Raw genomic sequence first — 24,937 nt, 5'->3', positions numbered from 1 at the left:
AGTAGGAAAACGTTGCGCCCCCCCCCCCTGGGCCAATTTGAGTCACTGAGCCTAGTTTAAAAGTGGCATATTTTAATTTTAATAAAGGCAGGGGGTCAATAATCAAACATACAGATTCTTAACATACTTTATTAATTATTATTATTATTTTCCTTGTTTTTGTGAATAATTAATAATCTTTCTGATGTTATAAACATTCCTTTTCATTTTTGTCTTAATATTCAACAGTAATACTAACAGTAAACATTTTTATTTTAGTATTTTTCTCTTGTTATTCATTCAGCAGACGCTACAGTAGCAGCATAACGCCCAGACGGCGTGTTACACAGATTAATAACAGATGTCTTTCATATCACAGCAACAGAAAATGCCAAGAATCAGGGCGAGGTTTCACAGACAGTCATGAGAAGGCACATAAGGCAGTGATTAATAAAATCTTAATATATTAAAATGTAAAAAAAAAAATCAGATAATATAATTGCAGTATTACGAACTGGGTGTCATAGTCAAAAAATCTATTATTAAAAGCTGAATGTTATGTATCAACACCTGTATTTCACCCCCCAGGTCTGAAATGCTCAGTTTCAACGTAATTGTGTTGCTACGCAACAGCCTGCATGTTTATTTCCTGTCAGCTGACGTCATTCACATTCACACAACCAGAAATAAATCTATATGTTTAGAGTTGTGTAATTGTCTCTATATTATATAGAGGTGGGAAGGAAGTACAAATACTTCATTACTGAACATAAATATGATTTTTGGGTTATTTTTGTGTTTAAATTTCATCATTTTAATCCAAACTTTTACTATGGAGTTCTGTAGCCTTCCTGCCTTCATCACCTGTAGGTGACGTGGTTGAGAGTTGGGTGTCGACTCCCAGTGGGTTTGACACTAAAATCAACACTTTTATATTTACACCTGAGTGTTTTTGAAGGCGCCTGTTCACTTTGAAAGGTGTAAAAAGGAAACACTTCTTTTGTGTGACACAATAAAAGCCAGTAGCTGTCAAAAGAAAAACTCTTTATTGGTCATGAAATGTTTCCATGTGTACCAACTATATTTATTTTTATTTTTTTTATTCTTATACAAACAATATGGCTCAAAATTCGCCATATTAACTATATTAACGTCCTCCTCTCCTCCCGGCAGCCGCTCCAGTCTGAACATGCGCGTGGACGAGCCAGCATCCCTGAACTGCCAGAGCAGCCAGATCACCACGGCGATCATCAGCATCCCCACGCCGCCGGTGACCACGCCCGACGGCGACGCCCACCTGCCCGCGGGCCCCGCCCACCAGAACGTTGTGAAGGTGTCGGCGCTGTGAAGACACGTAAAAAAGACTCGTGGAGACAGACTGAGAGGGGACAAGAGGAGGAGGAGGAGGAGGACCAGGAGCGACAGAGGAGGAGGAAAGGCGTTCAGAGTCCTTGGTCTGGGCCCGTGGTGGAGCCCGCCCTCTGCTGGTCATGTACTGTAACGACATGGACTCCCCCGTACAGAGACAGAGAGGGATGGCTTTTAGATACAGTGTGTTCATGTTAGTGGTTGTGTATGCTGGTGTGTGAATGTGTGTGTGTGTGTGTGTGTGTGTGTGTGTGTGTGTGTGTGTGTGTGTGTGTGTGTGTGTGTGTGTGAGTCATTTTAGATGAGGAGGCGCGTCGGCGATGAGTTCAAGTCATGTGTCACTGTGCACAAAGCACCTTTTTTATGATTTCCTCTCCAGTTATAGTTAGGAAGAACCCCCCCCCAAAGAAAAAAAAATTAGAACTTTCCTTTCCTTTCCTCTGATTTAGCCCCGCCCCTTTTGTTTTGTGTCACTTTGGTCCACTTTGCCGATAAGGTAAAACACAGCCCCTTATTCTTTCCAGGTCCACCTGAGTGAAAGTCGTCTCTGATGGAGACGTGGCGTGGATGGCGGTGGGTTTTTTTGTTTTCTTTTGCTATGACGTGCAGCGTGAATGCGTTTTTTCAACTCTTTCTGGAAGTCTCTCCCGCAGGTCTCAGCTATGCGTTAGATCTGTTTCAGCTGCCACTCTGAAAAAAAGAGTTTGTCGCCAGACTGCGTTCCTGTCAGAAATACTCGGCCGCGAGCCTTTTTACACGACATGTGCCTGTTGCGAGATCTATTTCCATTTTTCCCCGCTCTTTTCCCTCCCTACAGCCCGACACACCTCAAATAACTTAAAAAAAAATTCAAATCAACACTATTAAAAAGCACAAGGCGTTGTTGGCTGAGTGTTTCTGACACCAACGCGTCCTGAGCCCCGGAGATGTGTGTGTGTGTGTGTGCGTGTGTGAATATTGTTAATAGAATATTTTGTAATATTTGAGCATCGTTTGGCAGAAGTGAAGCTGTCTTCTCGTTCTCTCTCTTTCTCCCTCAGTCTGTCTTTCTCTCTCTCTCTCTCTTGTTGTTATCCTGTTGTATCTCGCCCTCCTGTGTGAACAACAGTATGCTTTCAGTAGTCTTTATAGCTGTCGACGTTTTTTCTTCCCCCCTCCCCTTTAAAAAAAACAGCAGGCATTTTTTTTCTTCCAAAAAAGTTGTTGGTATGTGTACTCTTACGTGGTTTAGGAAAAACTTGGTGTTTGTACTTTTTGTCCTCCTCGGTGTTTCACAAAGGATTTTATTTTTGACTTTTATCTTCTGGAGAACTTAAACGCAGGGAAAGTGTGTCGTAGACGGCGAGAAAACAACAAAAAGACAAACAAAACCATCGGTTTCCACACCCAGCGTGTAACTTCAGTAATCATCGAAAGCCCCATCAGTCGACCTTTGTAACGACGGACGGTGACCTTTTAACGTACAGGTCGATCCTTTTTTTCACGACGCAGCAGCAGCGCCTCCTTGTGGTCCGAAACGAGATGTCGATCAAGAGCACACGGGCAGCAGGACCAGAGACGCCTTCCAACATCCAGAGCATTATTCCACAAGCAATATGGAAATCGGACTAATATTACATTTTATTTCTGTCAAACTAGCAGCAACCGGCTTTTAAAAAAATAAGTATTTAATACCTTAATGTGGAGACGCCTGAAAAGCTTAAAGTCGAGCTGAAACATACGTTTTTATCTTGCGCATGGCGACGTGTTTCAGAGTGAAACGGGATGTGCCGTCTGATTGGTTGATGGATGGACGGCGTGATATCATTGGTCGGTCCTAGCTGATTTAAAACACGTGTCATATTTTTTTGTTTTGCCAGGAAGAAAAAAAGAATATTGGATTTTGAGGAGGTGGCAAAGGGAAGCCATGCGGAAGTGCCTTAAAGCTGCATTCTCTCTGCTGGCCACCAGGGGGCGACTCCTCTCTGGTTGTATAGAAGTCTATGAGAAAATGGTCCTACTTCTCTCTTGATGTATTATCTCAGTAAACATTGTAAACATGAGTTTATGGTCTCAATCTCTAGTTTCAAGTCTTCTTCAATCCAGCATGATGTTCATTTAGTACATTATGGTCCATTTAGAGTCCACCAGACCAGAAAGCAGGGGATGCTTGAGGGGGCGGGGCTTACCTTCTGATTGACAGGTTGCTACCACGCTACCAATGCTAGTTAGCTACTAGGATGACTTTAACACTGACCTTGAATTATAGAAGCTAACTTTTTTAACAGCTTCTCACCAGAATCCACATGGATCCAGATCCAGTAAGGGTGGTGCTCTGCCGCTTTGTGTTCGTCAGATCCACCCGTCGCTCCTCCAACAGTCCAAATATGGTCACTTCCTTCTACTGGTTGCAAAAAAAAACTTAATGGAGACAAACAAAATGTCAAGACGTCGACATAATAAATAAAAAGAAAAGAAAATGACTTTCAGCTCGACTTTAACCAAACAAACACACGTTATCATCATATCAGCCGATATGTGGAAATATAGAACATCATTAGACTAAGTTCCCTTTTTGATCCTGAATTTAGACTCAACCCCCTTTTTAAAAAAACACATCCTAGAGAGCAGGACCAGGACTCTGACCCCACCTATAGCAGAGGAGTCCTACTACTGCTGGTAACTTAGTACTGTACACCAGTGACAACTGCCGCCTAGACCCAGTGTTAGTGTAGTCCGACTGTGCAGATCTACCTGCAGTATAAAAGAAGAAAAAAGAAGAAGACAAGCACAGACAAGCTTATTTTAGTGTCATTTTTAAAAAAGTCATATCTGCAGCCTCCTAGTGGGACCTTCAGGGTCTCCTGAGAACCAGAACGGGGGTCTCCTGAGAACCAGGAGGAGGGTCTCCTGAGAACCAGGACGAGGGCAGGACACGCTGGCAGGAGGGAGGTTTCCCTGTATTTATCATTTCTTTGTTGTGATTAAAACGTGAGTTATTTACCGCTTCTCCTGTTTCCAAAGGCAGGTTGTTTTGTGTCCGCTGCACTTTTTTTTTTTCTTTTTGAAAAACGACACATTCTGAATTATTATTATTATGTAAAAAAAAAAAAACATATTTTTCTCGCTCTATAAAAAAAAGTGTCAAAATGGTATATTTTATTTCCCGAGGACCAGAACCAGGTCTGTGGTTGTGTTCGTCTCTCTCTCTGTTCTGTACTCTGTCTTCTTTTGAACGGGCTCGCTCTGTTTCCCTCCCTCTCTCTCTTTGCTTTGCCCTCCTATGCCACGTGTCGTTGTTCAGACTCTGCTGTATCTCGTCAGGTGTTGGATATTATTTATGACCTTGTCTTGTGTCCCCGAACTGTGAAACGCCTGATAAAACATCTATATCTGCCACAAATACACCAATCTGTCGGGGCTTTCTTCTTCACTAAATGTCCAGAGGGCTTTCTTTGGGGGGTGGGGGGGTCCTCGGTCTCAGGGTCCCGGTCTCAGGGTCCTGGTCTGAGGGGGCACCGGGGGACGGAGGACAGGACCTTGCTGAGCTCGGAGCGGAACTGCCGGGTGACGAGGGTGTAGATGAGCGGGTCGACGGCCGCCTGCATGCAGGTCAGCACCACGGCCGACGTCTCCAGCTCCATCAGCAGCTAGACACACACACACACACACACACACACACACACACACACACACGCACACACACACGCACACACACACACACACAGCAACATCCCATAATAACCCTTGAATACATCGGCTGAGTCTTTGTGGAAAGTGGTTCAAATTCACATCTTTGTGTTGCTGGTTTTGTCACTTTTAATCGGTTACTTAACCGTCAGTATTAATTGATGACATCGGTTGCCGTGACGACGCATTGTCTCACTTTTACTACTGAGAGATCGCTACAGAAACACTTTTATTAATGCTACGAATCTTAGTTTGATATCTCTGATGTCTGAGCATTATTTGGTTTTTATTTATTATTATAATTATTATCATCATTATCTGCACTATTATTATTCATTATAAATATCAGCATCGTGCTCATCATGACTATTGGTATCGCAACTTATTATTTTAATCATAATTATTATCATCTTCATTTTAATAATGATGATTATCACCATGACAAAAAGCACTATATAAGTCCTATCAATTACCATTAATAGCCTAATAATTATATTATTAATTATTATGAATAATCAATTATAATTAATAATAAGCTTTTCTGAATACTTATTATCAGCATCATTCTCATCATGATTATTATTGTTATGACAACTATTATTATTTTTATTATCTTCAGCACTAGTAGTAATAGTACTAGTACTAATATACCAGAAGTAATGTAGTAGAAGTAATACTACGAGTATCATGTGGAAAGAGGTTTCTAATCTTGTAAACCTTCGTTTCTGGTCTACATGAGACTGGTTCACATTAGACTAGTCTACATTAGACTGGTCTACATGAGACTGGTTCACATTAGACTAGTCTACATAAGACTGGTCTACATGAGACTGGTTCGCATTAGACTCACATTAGACTGGTCTACATGAGACTGGTCTACATAAGACTGGTCTACATGAGACTGGTTCACATGAGACTGGTCTACATGAGACTGGTTCACATTAGACTGGTCTACATGAGACCGGTCTAGACTGGGTTTCTTACAGTTGTGAATAAGACCTGGTCCACTCACCTGGTCCTGCCAGGAGAAGACGTTGAGGAGCAGCAGGACCACCATGGGGACCCAGAAGAGCGTGAAGGCGATGATGATGTACCCGAAGCGCTGCGCCAGCTTCCCCTCCAGCTGCTTCTTCCCGCGCTCCTTGGCCCCGGGGGTCAGGAGGCACACGGCCCCCACGATCTCCGGGAGTCTAGCCGGTGGTCTAGCCGGTGGTCTCACCGGGGCGCCCCCCGTGGACGAGCCCCCACCGGCCTCCCGCACCAGGAGCAGCGTCCTGCGGGGGGGCGGCGGCCTGGAGGAGCCGTGCAGAGGGCCCCTCGGGGCCGAGACGGGAATCATCCAGCCCCAGGCGGACTCCGACACCGTGGGCCTCAGCTGGACCCCCCGACGGAACACCTTCTTCCGGTGCTGCCGCACGACCACGAATATCCGCACGTAGTGGACCACGATGACCGTCAGGGACAGACCCCAGACCGGGACCAGCACGTAGGGTCCAAACGGGTCCGAGTACTGGGGGCGCTGGTCTCCGCGGCCCCCGAGGTGCGGACGGCACAGCATGTAGAAGAGCGGCTTCTCGGAGAGGGCCAGGGAGGTGAGGGCCAGCAGGGCCCCGCACCCCCAGATGGACAGGATCCACAGCCGGACCCGGGCCTTCCTCCTCTCGGTCTGGAACGGGTACGCGATGGCCTGGAAGCGCTCCACGCTGATGCTGACCAGCGTCAGCAGCTGGACGCAGCTGCACAGCGCGTACGTGAACTGCTGCAGCGTGCACACGGGCGCGGACACGGGCCCCGTGTGCGCGCCGCCGCCGTAGCGCAGGAAGGAGAAGAGCAGCAGCGGCGTGTCCACGGCGCACTTGAGCAGGTCGCTGGCGGCCAGGCAGACCAGCAGCGCGTTGTTGAAGGTCTGCAGGCTCCGGGTCCGGAACACCACCCAGCAGACCCACAGGTTCCCGGGCAGACCCAGGACCAGCGTCAGGGCGAGGACCGTGCAGTTGAATATGAAGAACGCGCGGGTCTCCAGGTGCGCGGTCGTCTCGTTGCGGGGAGCGCGCGCGTCCATGACCGTACCCGGTTCAGGTCCGGACTGAGTACGGGAACTGGGTCCCCCCCTTGATGCTGCAGCTTCGACAGAACCGGCGACAGGAGGTCACGTGGGGCTGAAGTGGTCCTCGCGTTGGAGTTAATTATTCAAGAGTGCTGGCCCTTTGCTGTGCACTGATTGGTTGATTGGTCTGCAATCAGGAGCGCGTGACCTTGTCCTGCTGACCTCCTCTTCATCTTCATCAGCTGGTCAGAGAGTGGGATCTAAAGTTCAAACTAGAGATGCAGGACTATAGAGGACCAGATAGAGGACTAGATAGAGAACTAAGTAGATGACTACGTAGGGGACTATTGAGGACTAGATAGATGACTAGGACTACGTAGAGGACTATTGAGGACTAGATAGATGACTAGGACTACGTAGAGGACTATTGAGGACTAGGAATACGTAGAGGACTATTGAGGACTACGTAGAGGACTATTGAGGACTAGATAGAGGACTACGTAGAGGACTTTAAATTGATCTCATTGAGCTGAGCTTCCAGGATGTTTAAGAGCTATTTTAAGAGTTTTGAGGACATTTTGATGACGGTGGGGTTCTCATCGTCATGGGAACGGTCCCATCGTCATGGGAACGGTCCCTCGTTCACACATTACAGGCTTAACAGAGGAGGACTGAAACACCGGCGTCATACTGTTCATTTATTACAAAAACCAACAGAAAGAAAATACACTCGAAACATGAAGTGCAAACGTTTGTACTCGATTCACATTCTCTCTCTCTAGAAAACGGAGGATCGGATGTCCAGATCCACACGGACTCGTTTCCACGGCGACTCGTATTCCACGCTTACTCTGAATGTGACGTCCTGGTTTGACACGGATCAGTAATTATTCTATAAGGAGATGAAGACTCGTTGATATTATTCAGGTTCTAGCAGCAAATCAAACATATCAAAGGACTAGATAGAGGACCATGTAGAGGTCTAAGTAAAGGACTACGTAGAGGACTTTACAGAGGACTCCTAGAGGACCACATAGAGGACTATGTAGTGGACCACAAAGAGGACTATGTAGAGGACTTTACAGAGGACTATGTAAAGGACTGTGTGGAGGACTAGATAGATTTGAAGGGGGGGGGGATTTGGTCCCAAAACAAAGGTGAGAGAACGGCGTCGGCGAGGGATTCAGCGTGCCGGTGATGAGGATGAGCCTCAACGGGAACATCAGTGGAAAATAAAGTCAGTGTTTGAGCAGCTCCTCCACGTAGACGGCGTTCATGCGGTACGCTGCCATCCAGCTGTGAGCGGCGCTGTAGTAGCTCTGGTAGCCGCCCTGCTGAACCGGAGCCATGGAGGCGTAGTACTGGGTCCAGGCTCTGTAGCTGGCCCTCCAGTAGCTGTCAGTGCTCCACTCCTCCTCCTCTTCATCACCATCATCATGTCCTCCTTCATCCCTTCCCCTCTTTTTCTCCCTGCTCATCTTCTCCGACACCTTCCTGCTCCGCCTCTCCGTCTTCTCTTTCGTCTTCCTGGATCCGAGTCTGCCGGTCTGACCCAGTCTCTCGCTCCAGTCCACCTCCGGTTCGGGTTCCGGGTCCTCCTGCGGAGACGAAGACGTTTCGGGTGCAGGAGGAAAAGCAGGAGGAGCGTTGGACCTCGTGGCTGCTGGTTTGGACACGGCGGGCGTTCGTCTCGCTTCGGTCAGAGGCTTCGTCCTCGTCGTGTCATCGTCCTCGCCGGGCTGCGACCTTGAGGAACCAGAGGCCGACCTGGATGAACCAGAGGCCGACCTTGGAGGCGAGGCGTCAGATTTCCACTCTGCTTTTATGTGTAAGCTCTGAGCGGCGTGGTCGTGGAGGATGACGGACTCGCAGTAGCCGTTCTGTTCCCCCCCCTCCCCGCCCTCTCCTCCTCTGAACTGCCGGATGACCTCCACCGACCTCCCGGGTCCGGCCGTGATGAAGCGGTGGAAGTCCCGCTCCGCCTCCTCCAGGCTCACCAGCCTCGCCCGGCCACTCTTGAACGAGCTGAGCGGGGGGATCTTTGGCAGAGCGTCCTGCAGCTCCTTCCGGGTCGGCGCCGCCGGAGGAGGACGCCGCTGTGGGAGAGCGCCCTCTGCAGAAGGAGATGCCCTTTTAGGACTTCCTTCTCCGCGTGCTTGCAGCCTGATGGCGGCGGTGGCTGGACGGGTCTCCTCCTTCCTCTGACCGACGCGCTTGGGGGTCGGACCCGTCACCGAGGGGTCACGCTTCTTCTTCTTCCTGTCGGTCCAGGAGGCGAGCTGAGGCGAGGCGGCCTCCACGCAGACGTCCCAGTCACACGGCTCGTCCATCAACCCGGGATCCAAACTCACTGGAGACGAGACACACGGGGATCAGATATCACTTCAGACAGACCGACAGACAGACAGACAGACAGCAGCAGCAGCAGGACTCACATGGCAACGGGGACAAACTCAGGCCGCATTTCTGAGCGATGGCCATCATCTTGTTCTCCTCCTCGCCATGGCAACAGTAGGTCACAGCCAGGCCCTGAGTGCCTACAGACAAAACGTAATCCTGATGAGAACCATTCACATAATAATAATAATAATAATAATAATAATAGGAAGGGATGGAGGAGGACACACACACACACACACACACACACACACTCTCTAATTAAGTGCAGGTGATTAAGAACCAGTTGACTTTGCTCGGCAGGTCAAACTCCAGCCTCCTTTGGCTTCATTCAAAAATCTGGAAACAACTGGTTGCCTCCATTAAAACTTGGACAAAAATATCTAAACAACCAATCGGGGTCGGGGGACTAACCGAAGCGTCCGGCCCGTCCAATCCGGTGCATGTAGGTCTCCCAGTCCTGCGGGACGTCCAGGTTTATCACCAGGTTGACTTTCTCTGCATCGATGCCTCGGGACGTCTGACGGAATCACAGAAAGTCAACAAACGTGGAGACAAGAGACGAAGAGAGAGACGAGAGACAGAGATGAAGAGGAGAGATGAAGAGGAGAGACGAAGAGGAGAGACGAAGAAAGAGACGAAGAGAGAGACGAATAGGAGAGACGAAGAGAGAGACGAATAGGAGAGACGAAGAGAGAGACGAAGAGAGAGACGAATAGGAGAGACGAAGAGAGAGACGAAGAGAGAGACGAAGAGAGAGACGAATAGGAGAGACGAAGAGAGAGACGAAGAGAGAGACGAATAGGAGAGACGAAGAGACGAATAGGAGAGACGAAGAGAGAGACGAAGAGAGAGACGAAGAGAGAGACGAAGAGAGAGACGAAGAGAGAGACGAAGAAAGAGACGAATAGGAGAGACGAAGAGAGAGACGAAGAAAGAGACGAAGAGAGAGACAAAGAGAGAGACGAATAGGAGAGACGAAGAGAGAGACGAAGAGAGAGACGAAGAAAGAGACGAATAGGAGAGACGAATAGGAGAGACAAAGAGAGAGACGAAGAAAGAGACGAATAGGAGAGACGAAGAAAGAGACGAAGAGAGAGACGAAGAGAGAGACGAAGAGTGAGACGAAGAGAATGACGAGGAGAGAGAGGTTGGAGGACTGGAGAGTCTCACCAGGTCTGTGGAGATCAGGACTCGGCACTGGTACTGCTTCAGCTTGGACATGGCCTCCAGTCTCTGGTCCTGACTCAGACCACCTGGACGCCATCACACACACACACACAACACACAACACACAACACACAACACACACACACACACACACACACACACACACACACACACACACACACACACACACACACACACACACACACACACACACACACACACACACACACACACAACCTCGTTAAAGCACTCATTTCATTTCATCAATTAAAAAAACATTTAAATAAAAGGAGACAAATTACACAAACAATTGAATTCAAAATTTTGACTCAATATAAATGAGATATGAATGAAATCACCTGAGATGCAAACAGCAGGTAAGCCTTTGGAGGACAGGATGTCCGCCAGGTGCTGAGCCCTGTGGGAGACACGCACGCCGTCCGTCAGAGACGCCTCAACGACAACGGGACAATCGAGGGGGCTTCTGGGTAAACGGCGACATACCTGGTGTGCAGGTTGGAGAAGACCAGAGCCTGGTTGAACGGGATCTTACTGAAGAGCTCCAGCAGATGCTGCACCTTCTCCCCGAAGACCTTGTGAGGTAACGGATGAGACTGGACCAGCTGGTAGAACTGTTTCAGACCTGGCAGGAGGATCACATGATGTTATGGATATTCAGATTATTAATTCAGCATAACGGACTGAGAAACAAATGATTTTATATATATATATATATATATATATATATATAGACATAGCAGGAACCTTACCTTTAAGGCCCATGTCGCTGGGATTGAGTCGGACAAAAGTGGGCTCGTTCATGTAGCGGGTGAGCTGCTGAGCAAGGGATTCTGGGTAGGTGGCGGAGAGAGCGAGCATCTGCTTGTTGACGGGCAGAGAGGAAAAGATCCAGCTGGAGAGAGAAGTATAACGTTTATGATATTAAATCGCCGTCGTCAAACAGCAGTCTGGTGGTCTGGTGGTCTTACTTGATCTGGTCCTGGAAGCTCCCCTCCTCCAGCAGCTTGTCCGCCTCGTCCAGGACGAACAGCCGGATGCTGGCGGTGGACAACATGCCCAGCTCGATCAGCTGCTTGATGCGACCTGCGTGAATAAAAACACAGAAAAACACGTTTGTTTACGATTCTGTGACAAACACTTTGAAAAGGGGGGGGGGAGCAGATTTTAGGGGGGCGGGGCAAACCATCACTAATGAGAGAGGAAGTCTCTGCTGAGTTCGATGACACCTCACAAAAGTGTTTACGAGTCACGGAAGAGGGCGGGGCTTAATTATAGGGGGCGTGGCTAAGAGGAATCTGGATCCACAAACAGCGAAGTTATGACAACTTATGACTTTGTTTTTTGGGGGGTGAAAAACACTTTCTCAGCACCATTTTTAAATTTTTTATGTATTGTATACAGTAATATAAGTAATAAGATATAATAAGATAAGATAATAAGATAAGATATTTTAATGATATGTAGATATATTTTTTAAATGTACTTCCTGAGCACGTTAAGTCCCTCAGAAGGGCGATTTATGAATAATAACAATAATAACAGCGTGGCGGTCCCATAAACAGGAAACGCCTCCTGGGTTTCCTCACCAGGCGAGCCGACGGCGACGTGGCACTTCTTCAGGTGGGTCTTGTCCTGACTGACGGGCCGGCCCCCGATGAACACGTGGCACTCCAGGCCCTCCATAGAGCAGCCGATGGCCATCACCACCGAGTGGATCTGCACCGCGATCTCACGGGTCGGCGCCAAGACCAGGACCTGCAGGAGGAGGGAAGTCAAACAGCCAACATCCACTTATGTCTGATTGGGGGAGCAGATTAAGGACCAGCCAGCCCCCCCCCCACACACACAATCAGCGAGACCCCCGCAGACCAGATGCCCCTCAGTAATTCCACGTTTGCCACGGAGCAGCTTAAAGCCAGCAGGTTTAGAGCAGCAGAGTGATTACTTCTCAGGACCACCTGCTGCCGTGGCGGAGGTCTTCCCCTCAAGACACGAATCCACTCACCTGAGTTGCAGGATTCTCCAGGACCAGAGAGTCCAGGGCCACGGTGCAGAACACGCAGGTCTTCCCCGTGCCGGACTTGGCCTGCACGATCAGGTCTGGAAGGACAGACGGACGACGTGGAGAGGCACAATTAAGTCAGAATAATCACATGTTCGGGGGTTTCACGGCTAATTCAAGTGCATCGAATCAGGCGCTTCCTATCCCCCGCTAATCTGTTTGACCAATCAGACGCGTTTACTTTGAGGACGCCGTCATTAAGCGTTCTCTCTCTCTGAAGTGATGTTTTCACCACACGGACGTTTATCTCAAAGCAGCAGGAAACAAACACGATGCTTTAATGTTTCTGCTCCAAGAAAAATCTCAAATTACAGCTCAAACCATTAATTAGTCGATTAATTAGTCCATTAATTAGTTGAGTAACAGAAAACCAGATTTAATGATTGTTTTGGTAAATATGATTTAATATGTTCCTGACAGTTAATCAGATAAAACGTGACATATGAAAATATACAATTTGTCTCTGTTCATTTAAAATTTTATATACAATAAATGTATATTTGGTTTATTTATATGTATAAACTATACTATTTATTATGTAATATGTAAATAAATATTAAGTTTGTAAACATGTATTATTATAGACAAAGATTAAATATGTGTACTTCTACTTTTACCAGAGTCTTTTTGAACACAAGTATCTGCACTTCTACTTTTACCAGAGTATCTTTGAATACAAGTATGTGTACTTCTACTTTTACCAGAGTATTTTTGTACTTCCTCTTGAGAACGTCCTCTGGTAGCCGCTATGCTAAAAAACGTCATAAGTTAAAGTCATCAAAATCTACTTAACTAGTTGAACAGAATGAACTTAAATCTAAATATCATAAATAAAAGTAATTATTCTGCAATAAAAACAGACAAACATCTTCTTACCTTTCACAATAAAAGCCTGAGACAGAAGACAGAAGGAACTTTATATAAGATAAGTAAACCTACCTTATAAAAAACATCTTACATTAGTTTAGACTATAGAAGAGTTAACCTCAAACAGACTTTGGGTTAGTAGGATCCTGGATCCTTCTAATCCTAGAGACGTGCGTGTCATTAAAACTAAAAACTAAATCATAGTTAAACTGCTTGTTTGGTCTGACCAACAGTCCAAAATCAAAAAATGAGTTCTTGATTTAATTTCTTCTTGAGTGATTATTTAGTGCCGAGACAGGAAAACGCCTTCACGACAGACCTGTACAGATGCACCCCTCCACAATAAGAGTCCCCCCTGGTGGGTTAATACAGTCTCCCATTAATGCAGGTGTTTTTTTGTCACTTTTGTTTCAGCCGAATTTTTATGAAAAGTACAACAAATACAACAACATACAGACTTAGATGCCAAATTCACACTTTCCGCTGGTAAATCTATAAAACCACGAGACATGTGCGTTTTCTTAACGAGGTCCGCACAGTTTCCTGAACCCACCGAGTCCGCAGCGGCCCAGCGGGATCGCCTTGAGCTGGATCGGGGACGGCTTCCGGAAGCCCGCCGAGGCGAGTCCGTCCAGCACCGCCGGAGACAGCAGCAGCGAGCCGAAGTCGATCCCCTCCGACAGGAGCACGTCGTCCGTCCGCGTCCGTGTCTCTATGTCGTGGGCCGCTCTCCTCACCGAGGAGGCCGCCATGTTGACTGGACTTGTTTACCGCCCCGCAGATCGAAGTGAGCGGCTTTAAAGCGCGTCGGAGACGCAGGCTGCGGCCGCGACCGCCCCCTGGCGACCGGGAGGGGGACGTGTCTCTCTCTGGGGGAGCAAAACTACCTGCGAATTCAAAAATAAAATATGACCATAAATCATGTTAGTTAAAGAGAGTCGATGTGGTTTGAAGAGGCGCACATTATTTTACTTGATAATAATTAATTACAACAACTTTTAGTTGCCAGGTTGGGAAAATAATAATATTAATAATTTAATTTACTTTAATTGATATAGCACCTTTCAAGGATGCTTAACTAAATAATAAATAATAAATAATAATAATAATAATAATAATAATAATAATAATAATAATAATAATAATAATAATAATAATAAATCCCTCTGGTTGTGTTCATAAACCATGATTAAATAACTTTTCACATATTCTAATATGTTCTAATGTTCTAAGCCATCAAGCCCGTAGTTATGCATTTAATTACATTTTTGATAAATGGATTTTGTTGCAGAAAACATTCATCTGATTTATTACGGAGCTAAAAACGCATCCTGGCGGGAAAACTTTCTTGCAACCTATCAACCCGAGAGTTCTTATTAATGAGTCGTAGCTGATCCATAAAGAATTAGTAATAAATTATTCCTAACTCAGTAGAAGTCATTTATTAAAAAGTGGAGCCCAAACACGTTTAATCACAAAAAAATTTCAACTGTTTTTATTAAGTTTGTTGAGGAAGTTTTTGTAAACATATAAATAAACATTTCAAAATTGCAGAATAAAGTAAATTAGCTTTTATTTATCAAATTTCATTTCATTAATGTACAATTTACGTTTGCACACTTTCATTGTCAAACTCATATTTGTTCTTTATGCTAATGAGGAACGTCGGTCATGTGACCTGAAGAGACAGTAAAGTTATTCTGATTCTGAACCAACAGAATTTGGTGTTAAATAGAACCGTAGAGGGTTCCTTGGCTTATCCTCATAGGAGCATCCAGGTAGAATATTATATAAAAGTGACACAGAGAGGCCTTTCAGATGGTTCTACTTAGAACCCAACATGAAGTGGTGTATGTAGAACCATCTGTGAAAGATTCCACCCAGAATGAGAGGTTCTACAGAGAACCCTTCTGTGGTGTAATACTTCCTCCCAGAAACAACTTTGGAGGTTCTATCCAGAACCTTTCCATCTTATGGGGGTGCTAACAAGAACTCACCCCAAGGATCCAGGGATCCATCCGGGACCCACCCAGAGGGTTCGACCGAGAACAATGTAATATTCCAATGGTTTGATCTAAAAACCACCCAGAGGGTTCTACTGACAACCCTTTTATATCCCAAGGGTTCAACATAGAACCCAAAAAGACCAGGCTGATGTGGTGCAGCAGAACCCACCGCCTGGTTCAAACCAGTTATTTGGGGTTGGATTGTGGATGTTCCCTTCCAACAATCCTTGTAGAACTCTTTCTTCCAAAAAGGGTTATTAATGGGACCCTTAGTGACACGAAGAGCCCTTGGTTCATGAAAGGGTTCTTCAAGGGTTCTGGGAAGAACTTCAAATCTTCAATCTAATTTCTGAGAGTCTCTGAGCAGAATCAGTGTCGTGCTCTAACACTCTTTCCTAAAGCCGACTTTGACCTCTGACCTCTTTGAAAAGGAGCTCATTGATGGATTTAAAACCGATCGATGACCCGTTGGACTGTTGTTTGGCTGACTGGTGTTTCTCCAGAAGGAGTGCCCGTGCCATGTGAAGCCCCGGTGTACTGGAGTGATTGGGTGCACATAGAGGTGTGGGATTCTAACAGCCCCCCAACATGGCTCTCCTGGATCCGGCTTCATTACTCAGCAGCAGCTTTAAAGCCAGCAATCAGGGAAAGTGCCGTCTTACAGGATATTAGATTGTCTCTGCAATCTGGATCCAGGGATTTGGTTTCTTAGACTTAATGTGAGGAGCCTCCCTCCCTTAACGGCTTCTTAAGACCCTCGGCAGACATGCAGGATCCATAGAGGACCACTTCAATCTGGTTTACCGCATCTATTTCTATCTGTTTGTCACATTATCATATTGTGGACTCACCAGTGGACATGGAGAACCCGGCTCTCCAGGACGGGAACTCCTCCTCGTGGACTGACCCCCGGCTGCCGTCCCGGACCGGCTACGCCGTGCTGGCCGCCATCATGGGGGTCCTCTCGGTGGCGGGGATCCTCCTCAACGTGCTGGTTGTCGTGGTGACGCTGAGGCATCGGCAGCTGAGGCAGCCGCTCAACTACGCGCTGGTCAACCTGGCCGTGTGCGACCTGGGCTCCGCCGTGTTCGGGGGTCTTCCCACCGCGTTGGCCGGCCCCGCCGGGCCCTTCGGCCTGGGACGGGTGGGCTGCGTGCTGGAGGGCTTCGCCGTCGCCTTCTTTGGTGAGTTTCATGTGTTAGCAGCTGGTTGTTTTACTAAATGTGGAATGGATCTGATTAACAGAAGAACTCAGTGAAAGTAGTACAAATACTTTGTTACTGGACTTCAGTAGAATATTCAGGTATCTGTACTTTATTAGTACTTATTAGTATTTATTTCTTTGACAACTTTGTACTTTTCCTACTTTTTAAAACAAATATCTGTCCTTTCTAATCCTCACATTGTCAAAACTCATAACTTTAGTTTTAATACAATTGAGGGGAATTATAGAATATTATTTTTAAGTATAAATATGACGAGATTCAGTTAGTTCTGAAAAAAAAAAAAGCCAGTAGAAATATCCTTAATAGGGATACTTACTTTCTACTATAAGTACATTTTAGCACTTCTACTTTTATCAGTCTTTTTTAACCTAAGTATATGTATTTCTACTTAAGAACGTCTGTACTTCTGACTCCTCTGGTAGCCGCTATGCTAAAATACTTCATAAGTAAAGTCATCAAAATATAGTTAACTAGTTCAACAGAATGAACTTAAATCTAAATATTATAAATAACAGTAATTGTTCTGCATTAAAAACACACATTAATGTACAACATTTTCTAACCTTCTTACCTTTCACAATAAAAGCCTGAGACATTGTAATTGAAGGAACTACTTACTCAAAGTAAACTTATCTTATAATAAAATATCTTACATTAGTTTAGAAGAGTTAACCTCAAACAGACTCAGGGTCAGTAGGATACTGGTACTTGGTTTCTACTCCTACTTTAGCATAATTAATAAATTGATTAATTAATTAATTTCAAATGAGTCTAATATGTATTATGTTGAAATTGGCTTTTTATTTGATTTTATATTTATATAATTTTTCTTTTGTTTATTCATTTCCATCTATTTTTAATTGTTAATCAAAATAAATAAATTAATAAATTAATAAATAGTCGCTAGTCGATATTTTTGGTCTTTACAAAATGATCTGTTTTCTTTCAGGCATAGCGAGTCTGTGCACGATCGGAGTGATTTCTGTAGAACGCTGCATAGTGGTGTGTTACCCCATGGGTGCCGTCCTGTTCCAGACCAGGTACTGAAGTGAACCCATCAATCTTTCCACCCAGACTACATGATCCGTCCTGGTTCGGGTCCTGGTTTTGGCTCCTGACCCACTGCCGTCTTGTGTTGTCCCCAGGCATGCTGTAGGCGGGGTGGTCCTGTCCTGGGTCTGGTCCTTCGTGTGGAACACCCCGCCCCTGTTCGGTTGGGGCAGCTACGAGCTGGAAGGGGTCAAGACCTCCTGCGCTCCCAACTGGACCAGCCGGGACACCGGGAACGTGTCCTACATCGTCATGTACTTCTCCCTCTGCTTCGCCGTGCCTTTCTCCATCATCACGGTGTCGTACTCGCGACTCTTGTGGACCTTACACCAGGCGAGTGACGGACCCTCGGTGGGACCCCTCAGACCAGCATCACAATAAACTGGTTTCTTTGTGTCTAGGTGACCCGGCTGCAGGTGTCTGAGGCCGGCAGCACCAGCCAGGTGGAGGTGCAGGTGACCCGCATGATCGTGGTGATGGTGCTGGCCTTCCTGGTGACCTGGCTGCCGTATGCCGCCATGGCCCTCGCCGTCATCGTGGACTCCGGTCTAGATCTCCACCCCGTCGTCGCTGCCATCCCCGTTTACCTGGCTAAGAGCAGCACCGCCTACAACCCCATCATCTACGTGTTCATGAACAGACAGGTATCATCCAACATGTCCGTGTCTCACAGCGTGGAAGTAAGAACGGGAGTAGAAGGCCAACTTCCGTCTAAACTACACCAACTACACCAGAAGAGTGACAACATTTTTTTGAGACCAGTGTAGCATTAAAGCATGGTGGAATTAGCAAACTAGGTAACGATCTAGCAAAAGCTGGGTTGGGAATAGCTAGCCACCTGTCCTCTATTTAGCAAGGTAGGTAAATTCCACCATGCTTCAATGCTACACTTCCTCAACAGTGGGATGTTGGCCAGTGTCTGGGTCCCTCTGCTAACATTAACCTAGCTATTTAGCCACCTGTCCACTTAGCTAGCTAGGATGTCAATTCCACCATGCTTTAATGCTATACTGGTTGCAGAAAATGAGCTGAAAAGCATGAGGGTGGCCAACAGCAGCGCTGGGTGGAAACGTTCCTTCCGCCTTCTCCCCTTCGCTCCGGAGAAAGACATGCTAACTAGCTACCTAGCTAATCATTGCTTCCTGTTGTCACCATAGCAACTAACAATCCACATTTTCTTTTGTACGAGTCAAATGACAACTGAAAACAGTCTGATAACCGTTACTACTCCTACTTTCATTCTGTGATTAAAACAGAGTATTTCAACAGATACAATGATAAACATGTTAATAACCATTAATAACATGTTAATGACTCGTGTGTTTCCAGTTCCGAGCGTACGCCGTCCCAGCGGTCATGTGTGGCTGGAACCCGTGGGCATCAGACCCACCAACGTCCGAGGACGAGACCACGGTCTCCTCCATCAGCAAGAGCCAGAGAGTCTCGACGAAAGAATCTTTAAACTAACGTATGTTTTTTTCTCTCCAGTGGCCAAAACACGCCGTCGTACTGAACAGATGCCGACATTCTTTGTAAAATATTTATCACAAGAAAGAGAAAAACAACGTACTTGCATGATTTTTATTTGTTTTTTATTCGGTGTACACATCCCCTTCGCTTCTCGAGGTCTGCGATCAAACATGGTTCACACAAACAGACCTCCGTCACCTTTAAATCCAACCTGTTATGGCTTTCATTGATAAGAAAAAAAATCAGTGTGTTATACTCATTTTGAAACGTGATACTTCACTCCAGCTTTTTTTTTCTTTTTCTTTTTTGGATCCAGCATGTTAAACAGCAAGAAAACGAACAAAAAACAAACCTGTCGTTCACTTTTTTCAGTCAAGTCTCACAGTTTGATCATTCACAGTCATTTCTCCCTCTAAAGAAACACAAATGCAATCAAACTCATCCTATCACCTTGGCTTTTTTTTTATTGTTTACAGAAATATTGCTATGACTTTCATTAAGGAAAAAGGCAAAAAAAACACAAATCTATAATAAAAGCCAGAGTGTGAATAGCTGTATCGAACCTGTACACGTCTAGTATATACAGAGCGGGGGTCATCTATGTACATGCTACATACACTCTGGTTCTAAGTAGTCCTTCTGACAGGTCAACACAGGGTCAGGGAACAAGGTTGGGTGCCGCCCATCTACGCTCACAGGCCGTCTCCATAGTTACAGTACGCATCGACGTGTCAGCTGACAGTGTGTGAAACAGATGTTGTGCTCGGAGGGTTTGACTTCGGTTCGGTTGTTTCTGGCAGGAAACAAGAGGACGCACCAAAAAGATCCGGACTAGACGCCGTTCTGGTCCCGATGCTGAATATTGTGTCGCCTTCATCTCATTTAAAGAGCAACTAAACCCCCCGGGAGTTTCGGCTCAAGTGCCTGGAAATGTTTTAGAAATCTGCTAGAATGTGAATTTAAAGCATCATCATGTGCTGTAATTTTATCCTCCACCCTTCACTGTATGATGTAGTGTTGGTTTTGTAAGTGTGTGTTTTTCTTCAAATTGTACGATGACAATAAACTTGAAATTTAACCGTTAACGTCACAAAATCTGGTGAATCCGTGACTAATTATCACCAATGGGAGCGAGCTTTCGTGTGTAGATGAAGTTGTTCAATTGGACTCACTTAGCTAGCTAGCTAGTGTAGCTAATTTGTTTTTAGATTACCATTCAATTTGCTTATGCTATTTCGCGAATGCTAATCGCTAGCGATAATGCTAATCGCTAGCATGCTGGCTACTGTCATGAGTATGGTTAGGTGGTTAAGTGCTGTGAAAGGTCGGTTATAGTGACAAAGTTTTAAAATCTCATAAGCATTTGTGGAGTTTACATGCAAGGCTGGGGGTATGTACATGCTAGCGATTAGCATTAGCGTCTCACAGGCTAATTTGATTCAACCTCCATGGGAACTTATTTTAGGAATAAAATATGAACGGATGTCAACTGTAAGAGACAAATAACTCTTTGATAGTGCCATGAATTACACATACAAGGTTTGTCAATTTAGTTCATTTAATGTAATTATTTAATCCAAAATATGGCGGGGCACCTGGAAGGGGCGGGACTTAGTCGGGAGTTAGTCGGGAGTTATATATATATATAAACTATTACACAATATGTAGAATTAAAATACTTTTGTACTTCAAATTTGGACCTGAATCATTCAATAAAAGGACCAAATACCCAGATAGCTTGTTTTAAAAGGGTGGTTTGAGGGTTTCGTTACTCTTTGAGAGACCCGTCTCCGGACTCACCGATGCTGCAGGTTAACGTGGTGTTTGTTATAAAACAACGTAATAATGTCACATGCACACTTTAAACCAACGGGGAGGTCAATCCCTCCTTCCAGCAGAAACAGCTGTTTCACAAACCAGCTGAGAGTCACAAACACAAACATGCTTGAAGAAGACGACGAGTGAAGACGCGGCGCAGCATCAACACAGCAGATGGAAATGACTTTTCCTTCCTTCACGTACAGTTTGAACCAGCTTTGCAAAAAAAAAAAAAAAAAAGGGAGAGGGGGTCAGTCCATGTTGGAGGTCCTCTGTTCTACCGGGGAGACGAGACTAAACGACACCAGCAATAAGTCCTGAGCTCAAGGAATGTGCAACACGTCCTCAGCCACGCCGCCACCGCCGTTCCCATGGAAACACAGTGGAGCCTGAGAACAGCATCCTGGAATTATCATTGCTTCTGACAAGTAAAAGGTATCCTTATATATATATATATATATATATTTATATATATATACATTGAAGAAAGGAAAAAAGGGAGGAGTAAAAATAAATGCAAGTGGAGGGGGAGGGCTGAAATGTTCTACTGGTGTTCTAAAGAGGTAAAAATCAGGTGCAAACAGAACGTTTCAACATTAACACCTGAACATCACACAACACATCAAGACCACTTCTGAGTCGAGGAGGAGGAGGGAATGGGGTGTCTACGAAGAACAGGGGAGGATCTGTACACTTCCTTTACCTCTCCGTCCTTCCTGTCGTCCTTCTTCCTGTCGCCCTTCTTCCTGTCGTCCTTCTTCCTGTTGTCCTTCTTCCTGTCGCCCTTCTTCCTGTCGTCCTTCTTCCTGTTGTCCTTCTTCCTGTCGCCCTTCTTCCTGTCGTCCTCCTTCCTGTCGACCGGAACAGGAGCGTCTTGCAGCCAAGCGTTCTTTACAGCACGATTCAAATGATTTTACTCTCCACTACTGGTTTGTGAGGTGCACTCTTAGAAATAAGGGTTCTAAGGTTCTAATAAGGGCATGCGGCTCTACCCAGAACCCTTTGCTGCTGTACTCAACGTGGCCGGGAACCAGGCAGAGTCCACTTGGAAGGCAGTTAAAACCGAGCCAGGGGTTTTCAGGGGTTCTTTCTAAGGAGTGGGGGTTCCATTAAGAACTAATTTTATCCACAGAATACTACACCACATCAGTCCTAGATGAAACCCTTGGAATATGAAAGGGTCGCGATAGAACCCCCTGGTTGAGTTCTCTTAAAATATAAAAGTATTCTCGGTAGATCAACCTGGATGTGTCCTTGTTTGCACCCTTTGAAGGTGGAAGGGTTCCATCATACCTGGTTCTGGGTGGAACCTTTCACAGACAGTTCCAGGTTCGGCTCGAGGTAGAACCCTCTGACAAGGTTCCAGGCTTGACCTTTATAAACGTTTATACCAGGAACCAAAAGGGTCCCCCCCCCCTGTGAGGACAAGACGAAGGAGCCTATATAGGGTTCTAGTTAGCACCTTCATTTCTGAGAGTGTACACACATCATGGTTCCTGTACAGGGTAGTGAGTTGTAGTTTTTTTTTTGGTTTGTTCTTTAGATTCTTCTTCATCCCGACGTCTAGAACGTTCTTCACTTCCTGCCGAGTATCTGATGAGGTAACGTGATGACGTGATGACACCCTGACCTCCGCCGGACCGTAAGGTGCTAAAGGTTCTCTCCGTAAACGCAGCGGATCTTAACTTTCTAGATACGTGTGTGTGTGTGCGTGTGACAGAGAGATGGCGTTTGTGTGGTTGTGTAGAAGGTGTAATAAAGGGGCCGAGAGGTCAGGCGAAGGGGTTTTGGGGTTGAGGTTTGGGTTCCGGCTGAGTGAGTTATGAAAAAGCAGAGTTCTACAGCTGGAGTCTCTTTATGTACAGCAACAGTCCCAACGAGGAGGGTTCCTCTCCTCTTCGTCTCTCCTCTTCGTCTCCCTCACAGCTCAATGATGCAGCGAGTCCTGTTTGAACGTGTGAGTGAGTCCTCAGCGCTGCCCTCTGGTGGGCAGCAGCGGTAGTAGCAGCAAGGAGAACCCGGGTTCTCCCACTTTTCTTCCAGCATCTTCCGCTCTTCCTCATCTCTCAGTTTCAGGGTCTTTATTCTGCTTTTGTCAAGTACCGATTCCTCTTCTTCTAAATCCTGTGTGTGTGTTTGTTTCCATGTTGTTGTTGTGTGTGTGTGTGTGTGTGTGTGTGTCGCTCCTTCAGTGTGTGTTTGGAGGCTCAGTGAATGTGCGTCTGACAGGACAGACCGACTGTCCTCCTCACCTCAGCGTCCTCGCCAGCACTAAAACAACACACTCTGCCTCCTGCTCTTCCCCTGGGCTGAGAGACAGACAGAGAGAGACAGACAGACAGACAGACAGACAGACAGACAGACAGACAGACAGACAGAGAGAGAGAGAGAGAGAGAGAGAGAGAGAGAGAGAGAGAGAGAGAGAGAGAGAGAGACAAGACAAAAGTTCAGTTAATTTGATCACAAACTCTCCATTAAATTTACCTCCACATCATAAACACTAAATATCGACTTTATGGCCGAAAGCAACGAGCGCGTTGCTGCGATGCTAACTTCCTGTTTGACCCACGGCGATCTATCGACCGTTGCTGTAGCAGGATGCTACAACACTTGGACATAAAACAACAATTCACACAAATCAAATGTCTTCAAGGAGAAAATAGGAGGATTTTTGAGCTGCTGTCAAATCGCGGCGCCTGATTGGCTCTTCCTCTCCAAGCGTTCGATCATGTGACGATGATCATTTTGGAGCACCCCCATGATGAAAAGTACATAAAAGTATGTGGACTATAAATACTTTTGGCCATACAGTGTACTTGCAAACACCAAATCTATTGGATCCTATAGTTCTACATCCTATAATAGAGGCGAAGCTCCGCCCCCTTCTGGCGGGAGATGGAATTACAGATCTGATGTTTGTCAACTTAAAAGATCATTTTAAGATAAAAGATAGAATAAAAGATATGCACCGGATATGCACCGGAAAAAAGGGGGCGGGACTTAGCCTCTCCAAACTTTATGTCTGACACACTGCAGGTGAAAACCAAACAACCCGTATCCATGCCGACAGCAAAGGGCATCTATAAACACACCACCAAACCAAAAAAATGACACAGCACACACCAAAGCCCCCCCCCCACTTACAGACTCAACTAACGGGCTACACCTCCCGCTGCAGAAACCGAAACAGGACTGCAAAGAGGAGAAAGAGTGACAATGACTCCCGGCTCTCTGATCACATGATCGACTCATCATCACCCTGAGAGGAAGACGAGGAGTCGCTCGGTGAAGAGCTGAGACGATGCAGGACTTGTGAGATACGTAAGGCGTGAACACGGAGACGACAGGGATGTGAGTATAAACAGGCGAGTGGGAATGAAAAGAGAAGGTGAGAGTGAAACCAGACACTAGCCGCGTCCCAGTTCTCGGCGGCCGTGGTCCGAGACTAGGCCGTCCCCCCTTTTCAAAGACGGCCTTCTTTTCCCCGGATCCAGGCGGATCCTTTAAGACCCGACGTATCCCAAGATGCATCGGGGCGCCGGTTGACGATTTTAAATCAACACGGCATCCATGACCTCAGTTACCTCCTCCTCTATGCCCGTTCTCATCAGCTGGTTGCTAGGCAACGGGAGAGCTGGTGACACGATACAGGAAATCAGGATGGGAGACCAGGTTTGTCTCTCGTTTCAGGGACTGCTCAGTCCGGCCTTAGCGGGCCGACATAGACCGCCAAGGCCACGCCTCCTGTGAAGGCCACGCCTCCTCGGGGACGCGGCTAGCGAGGTCA

At 46.1% G+C, this 24,937-nt stretch overlaps 5 protein-coding genes across 13 annotated transcripts in view; 2 read left to right on the top strand and 3 right to left on the bottom strand.

Moving 5' to 3' along the window:
* The window catches only part of kcnd3 (potassium voltage-gated channel, Shal-related subfamily, member 3), a 109,882-nt gene extending 108,153 nt beyond the window's left edge, over positions 1-1,729 (top strand). Inside the window, exon 8 of the mRNA XM_084015778.1 lies at positions 1,153-1,729. Coding sequence (XP_083871904.1) covers positions 1,153-1,327 — 175 coding nt within the window. The 3' untranslated portion in view covers positions 1,328-1,729. The remainder of the gene's footprint in view (positions 1-1,152) is intronic.
* Positions 1,730-1,776: 47 nt separating this feature from the next.
* LOC311017328 (neuropeptide Y receptor type 2-like) lies at positions 1,777-7,242 on the bottom strand. The gene is made up of 2 exons (XM_084015579.1): positions 6,029-7,242; positions 1,777-4,976 (listed from the first exon to the last, which is right to left on the bottom strand). Exons 1-2 carry the CDS (start codon positions 7,076-7,078, stop codon positions 4,821-4,823), a joined length of 1,206 nt encoding a protein of 401 aa, XP_083871705.1. The 5' UTR covers positions 7,079-7,242; the 3' UTR covers positions 1,777-4,820.
* Positions 7,243-7,754: 512 nt separating this feature from the next.
* Positions 7,755-14,348, bottom strand: ddx20 (DEAD (Asp-Glu-Ala-Asp) box polypeptide 20). Its single transcript, XM_084015571.1, has 11 exons — positions 14,134-14,348; positions 12,657-12,751; positions 12,238-12,406; positions 11,620-11,734; positions 11,401-11,543; positions 11,135-11,273; positions 10,990-11,048; positions 10,634-10,716; positions 9,875-9,980; positions 9,499-9,600; positions 7,755-9,413 (listed from the first exon to the last, which is right to left on the bottom strand). The coding sequence occupies exons 1-11, from the start codon at positions 14,330-14,332 to the stop codon at positions 8,302-8,304; spliced, it is 2,322 nt and encodes a 773-aa protein (XP_083871697.1). The 5' UTR covers positions 14,333-14,348; the 3' UTR covers positions 7,755-8,301.
* A 2,097-nt stretch (positions 14,349-16,445) lies between these two features.
* Positions 16,446-19,329, top strand: LOC311017760 (parapinopsin-like; the record flags this gene model as incomplete). The annotated part of the gene is made up of 5 exons (XM_084016337.1): positions 16,446-16,770; positions 17,762-17,852; positions 17,958-18,195; positions 18,264-18,506; positions 19,192-19,329. The coding sequence occupies 5 exons, from the start codon at positions 16,446-16,448 to the stop codon at positions 19,327-19,329; spliced, it is 1,035 nt and encodes a 344-aa protein (XP_083872463.1).
* Positions 19,330-19,429: 100 nt separating this feature from the next.
* LOC311017437 (cyclin-dependent kinase 17-like) overlaps positions 19,430-24,937 on the bottom strand; it is a 41,557-nt gene continuing 36,049 nt past the window's right edge. For 7 of the 9 annotated variants that reach the window (XM_084015779.1, XM_084015780.1, XM_084015781.1 and 4 more), the window contains one exon: positions 19,430-23,459. Coding sequence is in view for 2 of the 9 variants with exons in the window: in XM_084015781.1 (XP_083871907.1) it covers positions 23,422-23,459 (38 nt within the window). In the remaining 7 variants the exon portion in view is untranslated. The remainder of the gene's footprint in view (positions 23,460-24,937) is intronic. The other 2 variants (XR_014597631.1, XR_014597632.1) reach the window with 2 other exon arrangements.

This window comes from Eutrigla gurnardus, assembly GCF_963514095.1.
Source record: "Eutrigla gurnardus genome assembly, chromosome: 8".
In the NCBI taxonomy this organism is placed as follows: domain Eukaryota; kingdom Metazoa; phylum Chordata; class Actinopteri; order Perciformes; family Triglidae; genus Eutrigla; species Eutrigla gurnardus.
This window is presented reverse-complemented; position numbering and strand designations above follow the sequence as displayed.